The 17,548-nt window shown below is 33.2% G+C and overlaps 1 protein-coding gene across 3 annotated transcripts in view; it reads right to left on the bottom strand.

The window, feature by feature from the left end:
* Positions 1 to 17,548, bottom strand: part of jar (Myosin heavy chain 95F jaguar) — a 29,485-nt gene that overhangs the window by 3,823 nt on the left and 8,114 nt on the right. For all 3 annotated transcript variants that reach the window (XM_077441542.1, XM_077441534.1, XM_077441525.1), the window contains exons 2-17: positions 4,025 to 4,214; positions 3,874 to 3,947; positions 3,672 to 3,801; positions 3,429 to 3,593; positions 3,085 to 3,347; positions 2,845 to 2,994; positions 2,494 to 2,753; positions 2,254 to 2,411; positions 1,940 to 2,104; positions 1,615 to 1,844; positions 1,341 to 1,541; positions 1,041 to 1,265; positions 755 to 962; positions 424 to 665; positions 237 to 349; positions 42 to 149 (exon numbers count right to left, since the gene is read on the bottom strand). In XM_077441542.1, coding sequence (XP_077297668.1) covers positions 42 to 149; positions 237 to 349; positions 424 to 665; positions 755 to 962; positions 1,041 to 1,265; positions 1,341 to 1,541; positions 1,615 to 1,844; positions 1,940 to 2,104; positions 2,254 to 2,411; positions 2,494 to 2,753; positions 2,845 to 2,994; positions 3,085 to 3,347; positions 3,429 to 3,593; positions 3,672 to 3,801; positions 3,874 to 3,947; positions 4,025 to 4,205 — 2,873 coding nt within the window. In that variant the 5' untranslated portion in view covers positions 4,206 to 4,214. The remainder of the gene's footprint in view (positions 1 to 41; positions 150 to 236; positions 350 to 423; positions 666 to 754; positions 963 to 1,040; positions 1,266 to 1,340; positions 1,542 to 1,614; positions 1,845 to 1,939; positions 2,105 to 2,253; positions 2,412 to 2,493; positions 2,754 to 2,844; positions 2,995 to 3,084; positions 3,348 to 3,428; positions 3,594 to 3,671; positions 3,802 to 3,873; positions 3,948 to 4,024; positions 4,215 to 17,548) is intronic.

Raw genomic sequence — 17,548 nt, 5'->3', positions numbered from 1 at the left:
AAATATTTCAAAAAATAAAAACAAAATTAAATGTGTCTTACATTTTTCTATTTTCTTCTTCATCCCTTAATCTTTGTTCTTCTTTTCGTTTGGCTTCTTCTCTGGCCTTCATTTCCTCCTCAATTTTCCTTAAACGTTCTTGCTCGTCTCTAAAAAACGGAATATATTGAATTTAATACACACTCATATACATTTTTACATTATCAACATTTATAATTTAGATCCAATATAATAACCTATTCTTTTGTGCTATCATTGCAGACTGTAGCGCTGCCATTTGGGATTCAAGTGTTTTAGATAAATCATTGTACATATCATCAATAGCTTTACTAGAGATTTTTTCATTGTTCTGAAATTTCAAATTTATAATGTAGATTATATACACAACCAAAAGATATTTTCCACAAAAATGAAATATAATACCTTGATCTGGCGGCAAGCATTATTAATAGCATTTTTCAACTCTTCGTTTTTCTTTTGTGCTATAGGCTTATCGGTTTTGAGTTCATTAGTAACTTTTGCCATGTCTGCAAGATTGATTTGTAATGCTTTGATTTTCATGATACCTTTGTATCGTGGCTTATGTTGTTTTCTTACAATGTAACCACGTATAGATTTTTGAAGCAAAATTAAACATTCACGACGGTAAAGTATTTTGTTTTTCACTGAAATTGATAAACAAATTTTTAAATTTAATTATTTATACAATAGAAAATTCTGTGTTATAAAATTAAAATTATACATATAAACTTACATTTTATTATACTTATAACTCCAAATATAGATTGTCTCCATCTTGATTTGATTAGCCATAATGAGACAGAGTCAACAATGGCTTTCAGATTTTCTGGATCGGATTTCATAATTGTATCAAATTCTGCATATTTACCCGGTCGGAAAAATACTTTGGTGAGACCAAATTTAAAATCTCTATTGTTGAGTTTAAAACTATGCAAAACAGCCTGGAATTCAATTCGATTGTTGTTGATTTCACAATGACATTAGTTTAAATATGTGTAATTTATTGCAAAACGAACTACCTCACAAAATATCTTAGGAGCTAATGCGCTAAGTTTTGGTGGAAGATAAGATTTATACATAGAATGAAGTTCTTGAAACGGAGCTCTCGATGGGAAACCATGTTCCATTAGCTCCAAAACTGAGATCATACCACTGCATTGTAATTGAGTTAGGATGAGACTGCTTTCGCATTCATTGTCCACCATACGAGAATTAGGCTTGACACATCGGATGAAGTTTGTAGCCTAAAAATCAATCATATATAAAATAATGGTACTTTCTTTTAAGATTTGATAAACGAACTGATTGAAATCATTTACATTTTTATTTAGTTTTTCCATAAGTTCTCCTAGCTGGGTCTGGAATTTCGATCCAACAGATATGAAATTTAATTTTCCTTTCGAAGCATGATTATTTAAACTATTTTGGAATAGTCCTTGTATTAATTTGTTATTTGATTCTTGAACAAGAAATTCAAGAGACGCATGTAGAGCATCATTATTTTTTTCTATAAATTGATTCTATAAATAAAATAAGTTTAGTTTTTATTAAAATGAATTATTATGCAACAGATATTTCCTCGATTGAACTTACTGTATTGTAACAAACAGCTCCAGCGAAATGTCTGATCAAGAACCCTTCATCATCTCTGATAGTTCTATGGGATTTCAATCGGGAATTTCTAGGCAGAGCTAATCTACTATTGGTTTTTCCACCCCACTGTTTATGTACCGACATTGTGAAATGTATGTAGTCTGGTTTAGGCAATTTTGATTCCTCGTCCAATAAATTAAATATGCCTCCACCCCTGCTCTCTATTACATCTATAATTTTAGTAAAAATACATATTTAGTATTTTCCATTTCAGATCATTAATAAAAGTATAAATAAACGATATGTATGTGTATAATATGTCTACCAATGCAATCTTGATTATCGACATACGATATTTTAGGTACGTTTAAACCTTCTTGTTTATAAAGAAGTTGCTCTTGATTAAGAATCCTTTCATTGAAAAATTGTTGAAGCTTTTCATTACAATAATTGATACAAAACTGCTCGTAGCTATTGACGGTAAAGTATTCTGTAACAATATATTTTTTATTATAAAAAATATAGAAACATTTCATATTTATATACGAAGTTATTTCCAATTCGTTCAAAGTATACATTTATATAATTGATGTGATATAAATGTAGATTAAGACACACGAAATAGTTAGATAAACTTACCAAAACCAGCAATATCTAAAATACCAACATAGTAGCTAGATGCTTGAAATGGAATACTTTGGTTGATTCGGCAAACAATATGGTCAAAAAGTTTACTATAAACTGCTTTAGCTAATGCATCCCTAGCATTATTGGCTTCGTATATCTTTAAGGGAACCCTAGAAATATAAAAAAGTAATTGTTTATTTAAAAAAAAAAATTGATTATCGATGTGAGAGAGTTGGCTTAATTTATACGAACATAATAGCAGTGCCTTTGACACCTCCACGTGAACTTTGCATCAATCTTGATACAAGGGCCATGCGTAATTCTCCAGGATCTATGCCGAGGAGACGAGCTGCCTCCGTTAATGTCGATTCTGACTGACGCTTCACTTTACAACCACCTCGAACGTCTTCAGGAGAATCTTCAAACTCAATGTTTCCAAGGTGCAACACAGCTGCTACTAAAGCATATATTGCCATACGTTCAGACTCCGATATTCCAAGTCGAGACAAAGCCTAAATACATAAGTCATGCAGATAAAACAACACTATACCTACGTACATCTGTACATGTGTATTGTATTACAATTACAACATTGAAATTAACCTGATCGAGTTTAGCGAAATCTTCTACATCGTCCAACATCGGATCTTTTAAGCCACCTCTGGATTCGTGTTGCTTACTCTTTTGATTCGTATTAATTTTCTTTTCTGAATTTTTATTTGTGAAATATTGAGTGCAACCATTCTTCAAGTACTGTTATTCAACAATAGAATTAATTTAATAATTAAAAAAAGTAAAATATTAATAGTAGTAATGATGTATATATAATATATGAGTGTATACCGTATAATCATCAGGTTTTGTAAGTTTTAACGATTGTCTTAGAGACGGAGGTGCACCTGCACATAGCATATAAAATACATGATAGTTTCGTTCTTCAGGTGATTGTATACATATTCGCGATTTTTCTAAAAGATAATGCGATATATGTCCTCCGACGACCTGCCAATTATTACTAAAATGAACTTCCATGAATTTGCCGAAACGAGAACTGTTGTTGTTTCTGGTAGTTTTGGCATTCCCAAAGGCTTCTAATACAGGATTTGCTGAAATAATTATTCATTAAAAAAAGACAGTTGTATAATAGCTAAAATCCATAGAAAATAATAATTGCGAAAAATATAAACCATCTAAAATTTTTTGTTCCACGGGGCCAGCTCCAGCAGCCCACAAGTCACACAAATATTTAAGGATATATTTAGTCGATTCTGTTTTACCAGCACCGGATTCTCCCGACACGATTATTGATTGGGATTGTTTCATTGACTTCATGTCTCTGAATGATTTGTCAGCTGATAATAGTATAAATAAGTATAATATGTTCTAATTTTCTAGTAAGCTCAAATTTATTCCACTACATTAAAACATACCGATTGCGAACACGTGTGGAGGCAATTTACCCAAAGACGCTCCATGATATTTTTTTATTGTCTCCGATGAGTATAAATTTCTAATTTCCTTATAGGGGTTGACAGCTATTAATATATTTGCAACATACGTCTAAAAAAAAGTAAATATTGATATATTTTAATGTTTAATTATTTGAGTAAATATTTTGATGAGAACACTTACATATATTTTGTCTTTCTTATACCTCGATTGCACATTATTGAGTAAAGTAGGTTCATTAAGGAACATTAAATTACCTGAAATGATGCGAAAATACATTATCAAATAAATTCATAAAGAATAATATACTTTCTATATTAGAATTTCAACACACAATTGTCGTCCACATCTCTTGAATAATCTCCAGCTGGGAATAGGTCGCCATAAGAACAGGTTCTCTTGTTAAATTTAGGATCGATTGGGACAATTTCAACGTCATCACCTAGCAGTTCGTGAATTTTAGCCAATATAAAACAATCATTTGGATCACGAGCCCACACCACTTGTTTATCCATTTTGGAAATCTTCATTCATGAAAAATAAATGCGTAAAATTAATAAAATAAATAAAGTTCAGCATGTTCTTTTATTGAAAAAATATTTGCATGTAATTATTGTTACAAATCAGTACAATAGTGTTAATTTTTATTATGTGTTTTTGTGGTATGTACAGAGAAATATAATAATAGTTTCTCTGGATGTGTATTTTAGAGTCAATATTTTAAAAGAGAATGAACTCAGGTGAATAGTGTATTCTTAATTTTAAATTTATTTATTTTTCGATAAATTATCACATAAAGTTTTTAAACAGACAGCAAACGATATAAATTTTGCTAAGAACACACTGAAGAGATAATGACGAAATAATATACGAATTTAAAATCATTAAATACGTATTTATTTTCACGTACGTATTACATATGTATGTATGTACGTAGGAATAAGTAAATGACGTAAGGCACTGGAATGGTTTCGTTACAATAAGCATGTAATATAGAGAATCAATCCGTCAGGGCAGTTACAATCAGCTTTTAGAAATATAAATTTATATTTCAGATATGAAGATAAAACAAGATTGACATTAATTCTAAATTAGCCTTCACATAAATATATCACATTTTTCACCGCAGTTTGTTTCTTCCACAATCAACATTCAATATAATGACTGTTTTGTTGCATAAATATGTAAATATACTTTCGCATTTTGAAAGAGTGAACGCAATTTTCACCGAATTCAATTCCTATTTGAATATCTGTGATCACATCTCAAGCAGAGCATGTCCGATACGCTTCGAATAATACTGTGTATACCATAAAATGCACACTTTTCAGATTTCCGTTCGTGGTACTGTACTAGTGATGGTATTTTAGAAGTGATACTGAAATATCAGGTAAAGGGCACGTAAATATCGTATAAAACTCGTTCACCGACAATAGGGCATTTCAGAAATTATGTACGTATACGGGTTGAATCATGCGACCAGGTTTAATTCCGTGATTGATTTCATTGAGATTATTTAAAGTATTTATACATACGTATATTTACTTGTCAATTAGTCATTTAAAGTGATGTTTCGTACGTTGGCTGTAGTGAGTAATAGTATTAGCGGTTTGACTGAAACTGATACCCATATCTGTAGATAGATAAGGTGCGATAAGATTTTCACAAGCCTAATTGTATTATTTCGCAATTTTCATGGAATTCATTGCGTATATAAACTGATCAGTTTTATTTCTCAAATTCTTCATCGACTTTTTATTATCATAAATTGATTTTTGAAATGTGATAATTTTTTCGATGAATGTAAGACAGAAAATACATTTTGTATACATATTAGAGTGGTCCCCATGTTTCGATGAAACTAAATAAAAATGAAACGTATTTCCTTTAAATACAACAAATAAAAAAATCTGACTGGAGATTTAAATATTTTTAGCATAAAATTAAAAAAACTTTGTAATATTTTTTATATTATTTAATGCCAAAAAACGAAAAACCGATTTTATAAAAAAATATATAATATATATAGAACAAGCTGAACCCGGCATGCGTTGCAACGCCACAATAACGCATCCAATTCCCGTTCCCGTTCCCATCTGTCGGAAAAACGCAGGCAACGAACACGTTGGTCGCGACGCGAAAACGTTTGACATTATAGCGTTGCATGACACCCATTCCCGTTTTTCCCGTTATTTTTTCACAATAATCTTCCCGGACATGCATACAGCAAATCCTGAAAGTTCCATCGTAATCGGTTCAGTGGTTTAGTAGCCTATTCGAGACACACACACAGACATTAATTTATATATATATGTATATATATATATATAGATTATTTTTAATTGTTATATTCGTGCTCAGTAGGCAAAAATATATTATAAAAGTTACATTTCAGAGGTGACAAAAAAAAATGAGTCGCTGTGAAATTACTAAAATACGTATTCAATGAAAATGACCATCGTATTTACTACTTTTAAATAGTTACATGCATAAGTATTTCAAATAAGCAATTCAATCATATATATATAATAGCGCTATTCTATGTGTCTGTGTTTATGTAAGATAACGTTAGCCGTACTATAATAATTGTTTCAATTCGACATATGTATGTACGTCACAGTAAAAACACTGACAACAAAACGTACGAATATAATACGAACATAATAACGATCAACAAAATACTTCTATATACACTGTTTGCTACCAATGTTTCCTCTAGATAAACAAGTCTCTGAGCATTTGAAACCATCTATTAAAAATCTATTTATTTAATTAATTCATTAATTTATCTATTGGTATTTTATATTGTTTAAATGTAGGAAGGTAGGTATTTTTACCATTTTTCATATTGAACAATTGAATATAAATATTAAATTAAATATATTTAAAAGGTATTTGAAAAAAAAACGACCGCATGCGGATCGAAAACAGGACCGACACATTTATTTTTTATTTAATAATTTGACAAGCCATAACCCATGCGATGATATTTCATCGGGCACAACACTAGTATATTTATTATAATTATGTATAAGCATACATAATTATGATTAATTGAATTGTATTGTAACATGAGTTAAAATCAGACAATATAAAGCAGTTAAATGGATGATGAAAATGCCGATAGACAGATTGCAAACACATCATTCGAAATCGTGCAAAACGTTTCACATAAAACACACACAAAGACTTCTGTGCGGATTTCCCGATTTTGCTATTGTCAGCGTTTTCAAGACCGTGCGAACCGAGATTGTGTTTTAGAGAAGAAAATGCGAGTTTCAACAAAAAAATTATACCCGGTTTGAGGATTTTAATAAAAGGAAATATTCAATTTAAAACTTGAAGATAACATTATCATATAAACTTCGGATGATAATATTCACAATTATGTACATACATATGATAGCAATGAAAAAAATTAATCTATAAAAGAAATTGCCGACGATTGAGTTTGATAATGAGTGTTGCAACCAGAGACATGCTTTAAAATATATAACTTAATTAAAATAAAATTTATCAGAATATTTTGACATTGAAAAAAAAACTTCAAATCGATGTATCGTGTGTTTTTATGGTTGTTAAAACTTGCGTTATGTACTGATAATTTCAAGGATCTAGTTTTCCGATTCAAAAATACTAAACGTAAAATATATATACCTATGTATGTGTATGTATAAAATTTCGTTAAGTCATATTAGAAACAGCTGCATAACGCAGTTAGAATACCGTTCGTTTTACGAATCAAAAAGGAAGTAAGCGGCACACCTGGTGCAGAATTACGCTCTGTAATCACACATTTGAGATGTGCTTATCTCGTATATTTTTAGCTGTCGTTGCTGTCCGGAAACAACGACTCTAAGTGCGGCAAATTCTTGTACAAAATAGTCAGCGTTCTATAATTATGGCAATTAGGTTGTTTATTCGGTTTTACCGCTCAAAGGTACATATATATATTATTTTAAAAATAATTAAAAGTTGACGATATGATACAGCCCTGTTGTCAAAATCGTATGATTAATTTGATTATAAGACTAAATTAAACTGATGCCATCGCGATAACCATCACGATTCATTGAGCCGATTGATTTACAATATGATACATCTAAAATTAAACTTGTTTCATTGTCATTGCGACAGCTTTATATTTAACTTTACGACGATTAACAGTGGAGAGAAAAATACGCGATTCATATTGGTCAGCTAAGATGTTCTGACCGGATTATTTTGAAAAAACGATGAAAAGGGGTGGTTTTTTTTTTTAAATATTTACTATCTTCAAATACTTTTCTTTAGGAGCTCCTTAAAAACGACGAATGTAATTTACTAACAAAAACTATACAAAAAACCTGCATGATCTAAAACGAAAGGAATCAGAGAAATTCCACGGGGAAGTTGATAGGGGGGAGGGAGGGACAATTGTTTTACCGCACCAGGTGACATCACCCCTAGTGATGCCACTGTATATATGTATAGATAAAAATGTTACAGTCCAAGTATACATTTCATTTAGTTTGTTCATACACGAACCAATCTGGCCAGTGATAATGTACGCAAAAAATAAATTGACAAACGAACTAGTTTGTGAGTCTACTTGAAGATATATTTTGACTGCTAACGCTTAAACTAAAACCAATAGTTCGTACATATATGAACCGGAGTGGACACTTGGACTAACATATACATATGTGCATAATTCAGTGGCGTGCGGTGAAATTCTTTCTCTTTTGTCGTACAGCCTTACTTAATGTGCGCGAACAGCCTGTTCCTCTTGTATCTGCTCTCGCACATTAAGTAAGGCTGTACGACAAAAGGAGAGAGAATTTCACCGCAAGCCACTGGTACATATATAAACTCATTAAACTAAATGCTTTTCCTGCATAGGTAAGGATATCTTCCCGAGTTAAATTTCAAATCAATAGTTAGGCAGAGTATGTCTCGAGCTGTATAACTCTCAGCTAAATTAAGAACGTTATAAACAACATACACTTCCGTTTTGTAAAAGTATGAATGTACGTATGTATGTATGTATATGACAGTAGTTGAATAGACACAAAGACGGACAGTTAGAGTAGATTCGAAAGATCACGATCGCTCGTGGAACCATCGGACCACGATTCATCTGGACAAGAAGTGGAGCAGCGTGCTGCCGTTATAGAGCAGCAGTGGGTTCAGAGAACGGTACTCTTGGCCCGCTCTGCAGATGTCCTCCTCCAACGCACAGAACGACCTCTTAACAACGCACACAAACCTCAAGTTCATACTCAATAAAAAAGGACTCGATTTCGACTAAGAAGTAAATTTAAACCATGTTTCATAATTCAGCAGTATAGATTTCAGCACCGATGAAAGTTGACCCCATGCGTCTATCTCGAAATTATGCAATGCATTATGCATATTGATAGATTTAAATGTCAAACTAGTGAAATATTCAGTGTGGCATTGAAGTGTATCGATTATTATTATATGGTTGTGTCATGAATTTTGCATGGGTTAGAATTCAAAGGGGGTTCGCATACAGTTTCTGGGAACTGTTGAAAGTAATTACACACATGTAGGACCAGGGCTGCGTTTAGGAGTTCGGCCGTGGAAACTTAAATTATAATTCGGGGCATAATGTTGAAAATTTTAATCACAATAAAAATTAACAAGAAAAACAGACAGAAAACCAAAACGTTTAGTTCTGAACAGGACCAGATGAAAAGAAAGACTGAACGATATAAAGTTCATTCATGAAAATATAGTTATTTTACCCCCAATCCCACAACCAGGACATTTTTCTTTCGATGACCAACCAATACTCAACATCCTTATGTCGCAAAAATAATAGAACATAGAAAACGTAGCTCTATGCGGACCAAATCTATACCTGCTATCCCGTTATTTCCCCGAATTATTATAATTCGGGTGTGTTACCTTTTGTAGCTTCCAACAGCAATCCACAAGTATACAAGAGAAACTAAATAAATGCATTTTAAAAAGTACAATCTCTTGTTTCGTATTTTTTAAGGAATATAATTTTTTCGGCTCTCATTTCTATCGGCCGCCTTTATATTTCGGCCGCCTGTGTGCGTTGCACACATTTGTACATATTGTAGTCGCGGCCCCGTGTAGGACGATGTGAAATTTTCTTTAAACAAGCATGTTTTATTCGTCAATATTTGAAATAATAAAACAAATTTGTCAGAATACATCAGTGAAGGGATCGCAGTTCGCATGCTATTATAATCAAAAACTTCGGGGATGAAATTCAACTGGTTCAAGAACAATTCGCTAGATGTATGCCGATTGATTGTTGATGAATGTCGACTTTTTTTTCAACTTTCGTTTTCCAGACTGAATAACAATCTACGTGAGAATATCAGCGGACGAAAGAATCTGATTAATAACATACATGCATGCAGTGTGCAGTACGGAATACGATACACAATGGTATCACGCCACGTCCGCGTTGCACCACATTCTGCCGTAAAAGTGAACGACATTGTTGGATAAAAATGAACGTGTGTTTCGATTTCATTGTCATAAGAGTAAGTAGACACACACATGCAACGAACGAATGCAATTTCATCCAGTTAGAACAGATTCGAACAACGGTTAAGCATAAGAAGTGAGGCCGTTCACCTTCGAGCAAGCTCCGCGAGTTACAAGAGAACATCTTGCACAAGTAGCCGTCGTCGTCTGTGGCCAGTGCGGTTCTTTTGATAAATCGCACTGTGCAAATTGTCATTTGAACCAGCTACGCCGTTTTGCAACAATATCAATACATGCTGCCGAAAAGATCTAGAATGATGTGAAGATGTACATATGTACAGTCGGTTTGTCCGGACGGAGAGTATACCAAATTTGGTATACTGAAGGTAATCGAACTCTTTGGAAAGGGTCGGAGTCCTGGGGACATACAAAATTTTCTAAAAAAAGTTATATGTTGACTTTCACCCACTTAAGCAACGCAGGGTAATTTGGCTACTTCATATTAGATTGATATTAACCATTTTTGGACACAAAATATAAGAATTGTCTGTCTCTGCTAGTAAAAGATCACATATCACCATTGCCATCATCATAGTCAACCTTTCACCATCTATATATGTACATATGTATATCTGGATACTTTCACTTTTGGATACAAACATTTTATGTAGCTCATCTTCCTAATTTATAATTTTTATTTTATTTACAATTTTGCCAAAATGACCGACAATTGGCGGACAAGTTTCTTTTGCCTACAAAAAATGGTTCACTTTTTTCATCCTTTTTTTTTGCTCTCTTGCTTTGTAGGACAATAGTAATTGACAATAGTGTAGGATATTAATATAAAATGATTATAATTATGTATAATGAGGTGGCTCATGCCTAACAGTTGGTATTATGCACTGTATGTATTAATGTTAAGGTTGGTACTACCGAACCTTGTCCGGTAGTGACAGTTGGCGTCGCGCCTTGACGCGCCGGTTGCGTACCCGCATCGATTACCTATTGTTCTAAATAAACATATAAGATTGAATTGAGATCGCTTTTACTTGTCTCTCTCTCCTGCAATCCTCCCTACTACCCAGCGGACTTCCTATAATAGTGAAACTTGTCCGCCGATCTCTGTGATGACTAGAGATCGGCGATCGAGTTGCTGCTATAACATAACAATATACTTCTCCATTGTCCGTAAAAGCAGGAGAGCAAAAAAAATGGTTAACAATAGAAATTGACAATAGTGAACCATTTTTTTAGCCGTCGAGTATCTTGTTCGCCGGTCCAAGTGATTAGCTTGGACCAAGTCAATTGGACTAATATAATAATTTGGACGTCCAAACGTTCAAAAACGGTTGGATCACCTGTATCCACGCTTCGTGTAACGTTCAACTTAGTCGGTCCAAGCTACTCGTATCAAAAAAATACAAGAATAATATGGATGCAAAAACAAAATTAGATGTAAACCAGCAACATATTAGAGTATAATGCAAACAACTGAAGGGTCACGGGTTCAAGGTTTCAAGGGATCCAGGATTGCTGGTCAGACCTGAATTTATGTATATGACTCCAGGTCAATTTTTTTCTATCAGAGTTTGCCACTTTAATCTGGTTTCATTATTGAAACCACCTACCCTCATATGTGCAAAGTTGGTCACATGTCGTCTAGGGGAGAGTTCCGTTGTTTAATAAATCGAAATGGTTAAAAAAAATTTAAATGGTAAAAATTTATTTAAAAAAATAAAAATTAAATTAATCAAATGATCAGATTAGCATATCTACTTTAGATTACAGAAATCTGATTGATGAGCTCGATGAACCTAGCGACCGATGACGAAGCCATCAAATTGGTATGTGCTACAGGAGAAGAGAACAAACTGTTTTTTTTTTTTACTAATGTTTTTCTGGGCAGTTAGTCTCCCAATTATTCATGTATGACTTACTGTTATTTCAGCCAGAAAGCATAGTGAAGCGACACAATAGAAAACGACGAATACTATCGATTGATCATCAGTGCAAGTGTTATGATGTGACACGATAGGGAAACTATGGACTTTCATCGGTAATGGTTTGTCGCCTCCTGTCACTTCACTATAAGTGTATGACGGGAAGTGAGGGATTGTTATCAGTTACCATATATGTATGTATGTATATGTAGTTACTATGATACTTGAGATTATTCTTGTCGCGTCGTGTCGCTTCACCGTGCGTTCAGTACTATGTACATTGATTATACATACGTACAGTGCCGGCATTACACCCAATGGCGCCCTCGGGATTTTTTTCTAAACGCCCTTAGAAAAAAATTTCGCCTTTAGCGCTCTAATCTAAAATTTTGTATGGCTTTTGGCGCTCTAATTTTAAATTTTAGAGGGCCTTAGGCGCATCGTGTGGCGCCCTAACTTATTTGGCGCCCGACTCAGCCCCCACTAAAATCGGCACTGCATACGTATCTTCCATCTTGGATATTTTGCATCTATTGTACAAGAAAAATGAACAGAATGTGAACGTTATCGATACTTGCAATTACATATAATGAAAGGGAAACATTTAAACCCAAGAAAGAAGTGATTCTTCATATTGTGTATGCTGGACGGAATAATCTTATTACTAGAGGTAGGATAGTCACAGTGCTATCCATTGTTCGGCAAACCTTTAACAATGCATTTACAACCTTTGAACAATACACGGCCCCCTCAGGCTCCGGTGACTACTTATTACGACCTTAAAGCATCAATAGTTGCACTTTGTATCATGTTACTACATATGTACATAGAAACAAACTATGGATTATTCATCATTTATGTTAGTGTGTAAATCAGATTGATTGAAATTAGTGTATCACGACAATGTGATTCGAATTTAATTCCGACATGACACGATGCACGCTACTGCATGCGATTGTTTTAATTTTACAATTGTGGGAAAAGCTTTTAAGAAGCACCATCTTGCATAACACCAACATTATCCACAACAGTAGGTTGATTTTGTTACGGAAGTTTTTTGTGGCTTAACGTCCGTAAACAAACTGTTACGTCGATCGTTGCACAAGCATTCCTCTGTTTTGAAGCAAATTCGTCTTCTACAGTTCATTTTATATTTGTCTCTCAATAAAAAACTAATATCTTACTGTTAATTGGATAAATAAACGGACCTCATCGTCAATGTATGACGATTTTTTTCGCCTAAAACTAGTTATAATTTTTTTCGCTTGATATCACAACCTCGTTTCATCAGATAACAGTTAATCCCTAAGATAGTATTCAGTTATTCCACTACAACACAGAAATTCTAGTTAAATTATTTGAATTGTTTTCATTGAAAACTAATAAGATAAGCAACATATTTTACATACATATTAGTCCGGTCAAATTAGACCAAAAAGTAAGCGTGAAGGTACATAAATTCACAACAAGCTGAAAATGAGTAAAATTGTTCAAAACATAATTATAAATGACATGTCAAAACTCCTCGTCATTCTGATTCATATTCAAAATATTTCTCTATTTCATCTTGAAATGCTGCAGTAATACTCATGCGCTGGAATAAACGTGGCGTACTAATGCATATTATGACGATTACAACTTTTACAACTTTTTGAATCGTTATAACTCAGAAACGGTAGCTCTTAGAAAAAAAAGTATTGATACAATTTTTATAGATAATTTTATGATCTACAAATTTTGTCTGAGGTAATTTTATGATAAAACTTACCGTTTTGCTGAAAATCGCGAAAAACCCCATACTTTTGACCTTTGACCTCAGGTAAAATTTTTTCCAGGTATCAGAACGATGAGGAGTTTTGACATATCATTTATGTTTTGAACAATTTTACTCACTTTCAGCTTGTTGTGAATTTATGTATCCTTGAATGTCTAAATTGACCGGACTAATATGTAGGTATTCAAAACTGTTGTATGGAAACACGATAGAATTTCGTGAATTTATATATACATATATAAATATATTTTCAACAACGAAATCAGTTAAATTGTCAAACTCTGATAGAAATTGATCGATCTGGAGACACATATATACATATATCCGAGGTATAGCCAGCAACACTGGATCAAGGCTCAAACCCGTGACCCCTCAGTTGTTAGCATTATACACTAACCACTGAGCTATGTTGCTGGTTGAGTCACTTGGAGAATTTTGACGTATACAAAGATATCCCAACACAATAGTTTCAATTAGTTAATCAGAATATGTATTCAGAAGTAATGAAGAGAAGAGTGAGGACATTGGAATTTCAAGACCGGTACTACCGTTTTTGTTTACAAAACTCGAAACTCTTTTGACCTGCTATTTAAAGGAACCGCTAAGTTTATCAGATGATATTTAAAATCAAAGAAAAAATATGCCGAAAATATCGTTCCTATACCTGAGACTATATATTTCCAAATACATTCATACCAGTGGCATGCCGTGGAAATCTTCCTGTTACTATCACATAGCCTTACATACGTGTACGAGAGCAGGATACAAGGGGACTAGGTGACGTCATACCGAATCCCCTTGTATCCTGCTCGCGCAAACGCAAGTAAAGCTGTGCGATAAAAGAAAAAAGATTTTCACGGCACGCCACTGGTAGATACATATTTTGATTTAACAATGAGAAGCCTTTCGATGACAAATGTCAGTATTTTTGGAATTCCTAGTTCGAGTAGAATAAGACTAAGATAAAAATAATGAAGTAAATATACAATTTAAACCGTCATCAATTTAACTAAATGTACAATTTGAAAATAAAACAGTCGATTGACCACATTCAACGGCTGAATGAATATAATAGCACAAAGAAAAGACAGCAAGGTATAAAGAGCGTGGAGTCAGTTTGACCTTAAACGTCACAAAGCAGAAAAGGCTACAAATAGATAGTGTTTTCATGGCACAAAAGCCTCGTCTTTGCTTTTCTCCAAAATTGGTTATGGTGGATCGATTCTGCGGTTAATTGTGATAAATTCGATAGTTGATTAAATGAAACTTTTACGTTTGAAGGCGAACGAACGCAACCTATCATATGTACATATATAATGGTACCAGCATGTTTTAATATCATTCGACCTTTAAAAATTCTGAAATTTCTCATGGAAATGTATGAAAACGTTTTTATGACATTTCAAAGAACTAATGACGTATCAATCATATTAAGTCTCAATGCTGTGTTAATTTATGACTATTTTGTTCATGGACACAAGAGATGCACGATCGATTCATTGCTTTTCAAATTACGTATATCAGCTGAATTACCCGGCGTTGCTCAAACCGGTGAAAGTTGAAAGTTGAAAAAACTTTTTCAGAAAACCTGTGCCTTGAGATAATATACCAAATTTAGTGTTAAAGTTGGTATAAATAGAAGCTGCACATATATATGTAAGATGACGCAGTATAGAACTAGGACTAATCAATTGTATTGAAGTCACAGAATGTACATATGCACATATGTAGATAAAAAAGATAGATATTTAGTTACGGTGATATATTGATATTCACCAGAAAAAAACGTCATCAGGTAGAACGGCAATCGGTTTGGCGTAGAGCAGTGAGCAGCCATTGTGCACCAGCGAATTAATTCCTTCCTTCCTGTCGTCGCTTCCGATTCATCATCAGAGCGTGTCTCCTGCGATTGCTGCCCTTTGTGCGACATTCAGGTGTGCCCAAATACGGTTCGCGAACCGACCCCACGGTCAATACAGTAATAGGTGTATTTCCACCTACTGAAATTGACCTGTCATTCTTCCATTTGGGACCAAATTGATACGTTCAATCATTTGCACACATTGAACCTCGACAGATCGATTAGCATTCGGTTTACTCGATTTAACAGTTAAAAATATTGTTTTAAGATGTGATTGTTCTGGTTCAGGCTTCTGATTTTTAATTGATCGGTTCATTCTTTTACTTGTTTGACGCATCAATAGAAACCTTCAAAAAACGTTTAATCAATGGTAAATGTATTGAGTGGCATATATCTGCCACTATATCTAAAAAAAATAGCTGCGGTTTAACTGTCGATGATGCAGTTTGACTTATGAAACTGTTAAATCAAACTTTGGTCTGGTTTATGTACATATGTATTATGTTACAATCCAAGTGCTCACTCGAGTTCGTTTATGAACATACTAGTTTGTTCATACACGAATTGTTGGTTTTAGTTTAAGTGCTAACAGTCAAAAGCTATCTTCTAATAGACTCATTTGTCGGGTGTCACATGAAATTTTAGCTGTCAAAACCTTTGAGATGTCAAAATGCCAAGTACATACTTAAAAGAGAAATTCTATGGAAACCACATTCCAACGTTGATATAATTCCTGTTCCTGCTAATATTAAAGATATTGCTACCCAGAGTAAGCATAGAGAGGATGAGACAAACGATTGAGAATACTTAAATTTATGTCTAATAGTTTGTGCATGAACAAATTATTGTCTAATATGTTGTGAACGAATGAAATAGTACAACTTTTGCTGAATACGCTGTAGGTTTTATTAATAGGAAATTATAAAGACTAATATAATTTTATCAAAAAGTAGAATAAAATTTACTTACATATGTATATGTAGAGTCAAAAAGTAATTTTATGCTAAGGTATTGTTGATAAAACATCAGGAAAAGACTTTTTTTTCATTTTTGTAGTGTAAATGACATAGCGAAGGTTATAATTATCTCTCGCCATTTGTTCAAACAAAACGTTAACGATGTGAATAATGTGAACATAATTTGTCAGCAAATAGAATTGCCTATTGTGAGACTTATATGGCGAATTTTAAAATTTGTGGAATATATTTCAACAATTCATATTTGCTAAAAAAGAAACCTTTTTGTCTTTGCTCCATGACGAATTTGAGTAAAAGTTCATTGAATTGAAAGTGTTCATGCACTAGTAAAAATGTAGGTACTTTATACTCATAGATAAATTCTTTATTGCACATATTGTGGTTTTTTCAAAAATTACAACCGAAAAGAAACTAGGATAGGATGCATGAATGCGTCGAAATTAAACATGTGCATGCACTAAAATGGAAGAATATATTTAGGAAGCCATAAAAAAGGGGAGTAGAAAGCTCGCATTTAGTTTCTTGAAATACAAGTCTAGCACACGGAATGTACTAGTTCTGAAGTTAAAAATAGCTGGGGCTAGCAAACATTAATTTACTGGAAATAAGTTCCTAATTAGATTAAAGCAGATAGAATGAGATACAATCAGTGGTGTCACCCTAATGGTTTCTATGGGTTTTCGGAAACCCGTTAGAAATCTAAATATATTCATATAATTTTTGTCAAAAATTATACAAATCTTGAAAATTGTTTTCAAGATACGAATGTCGCACGTGGTTTTTTTAGATACTTTTAAACATATGAAAAAAATAAGCCGTGCCATGCACAGATTCA

This window comes from Arctopsyche grandis, chromosome 1, assembly GCF_051622035.1.
Source record: "Arctopsyche grandis isolate Sample6627 chromosome 1, ASM5162203v2, whole genome shotgun sequence".
In the NCBI taxonomy this organism is placed as follows: domain Eukaryota; kingdom Metazoa; phylum Arthropoda; class Insecta; order Trichoptera; family Hydropsychidae; genus Arctopsyche; species Arctopsyche grandis.
This window is presented reverse-complemented; position numbering and strand designations above follow the sequence as displayed.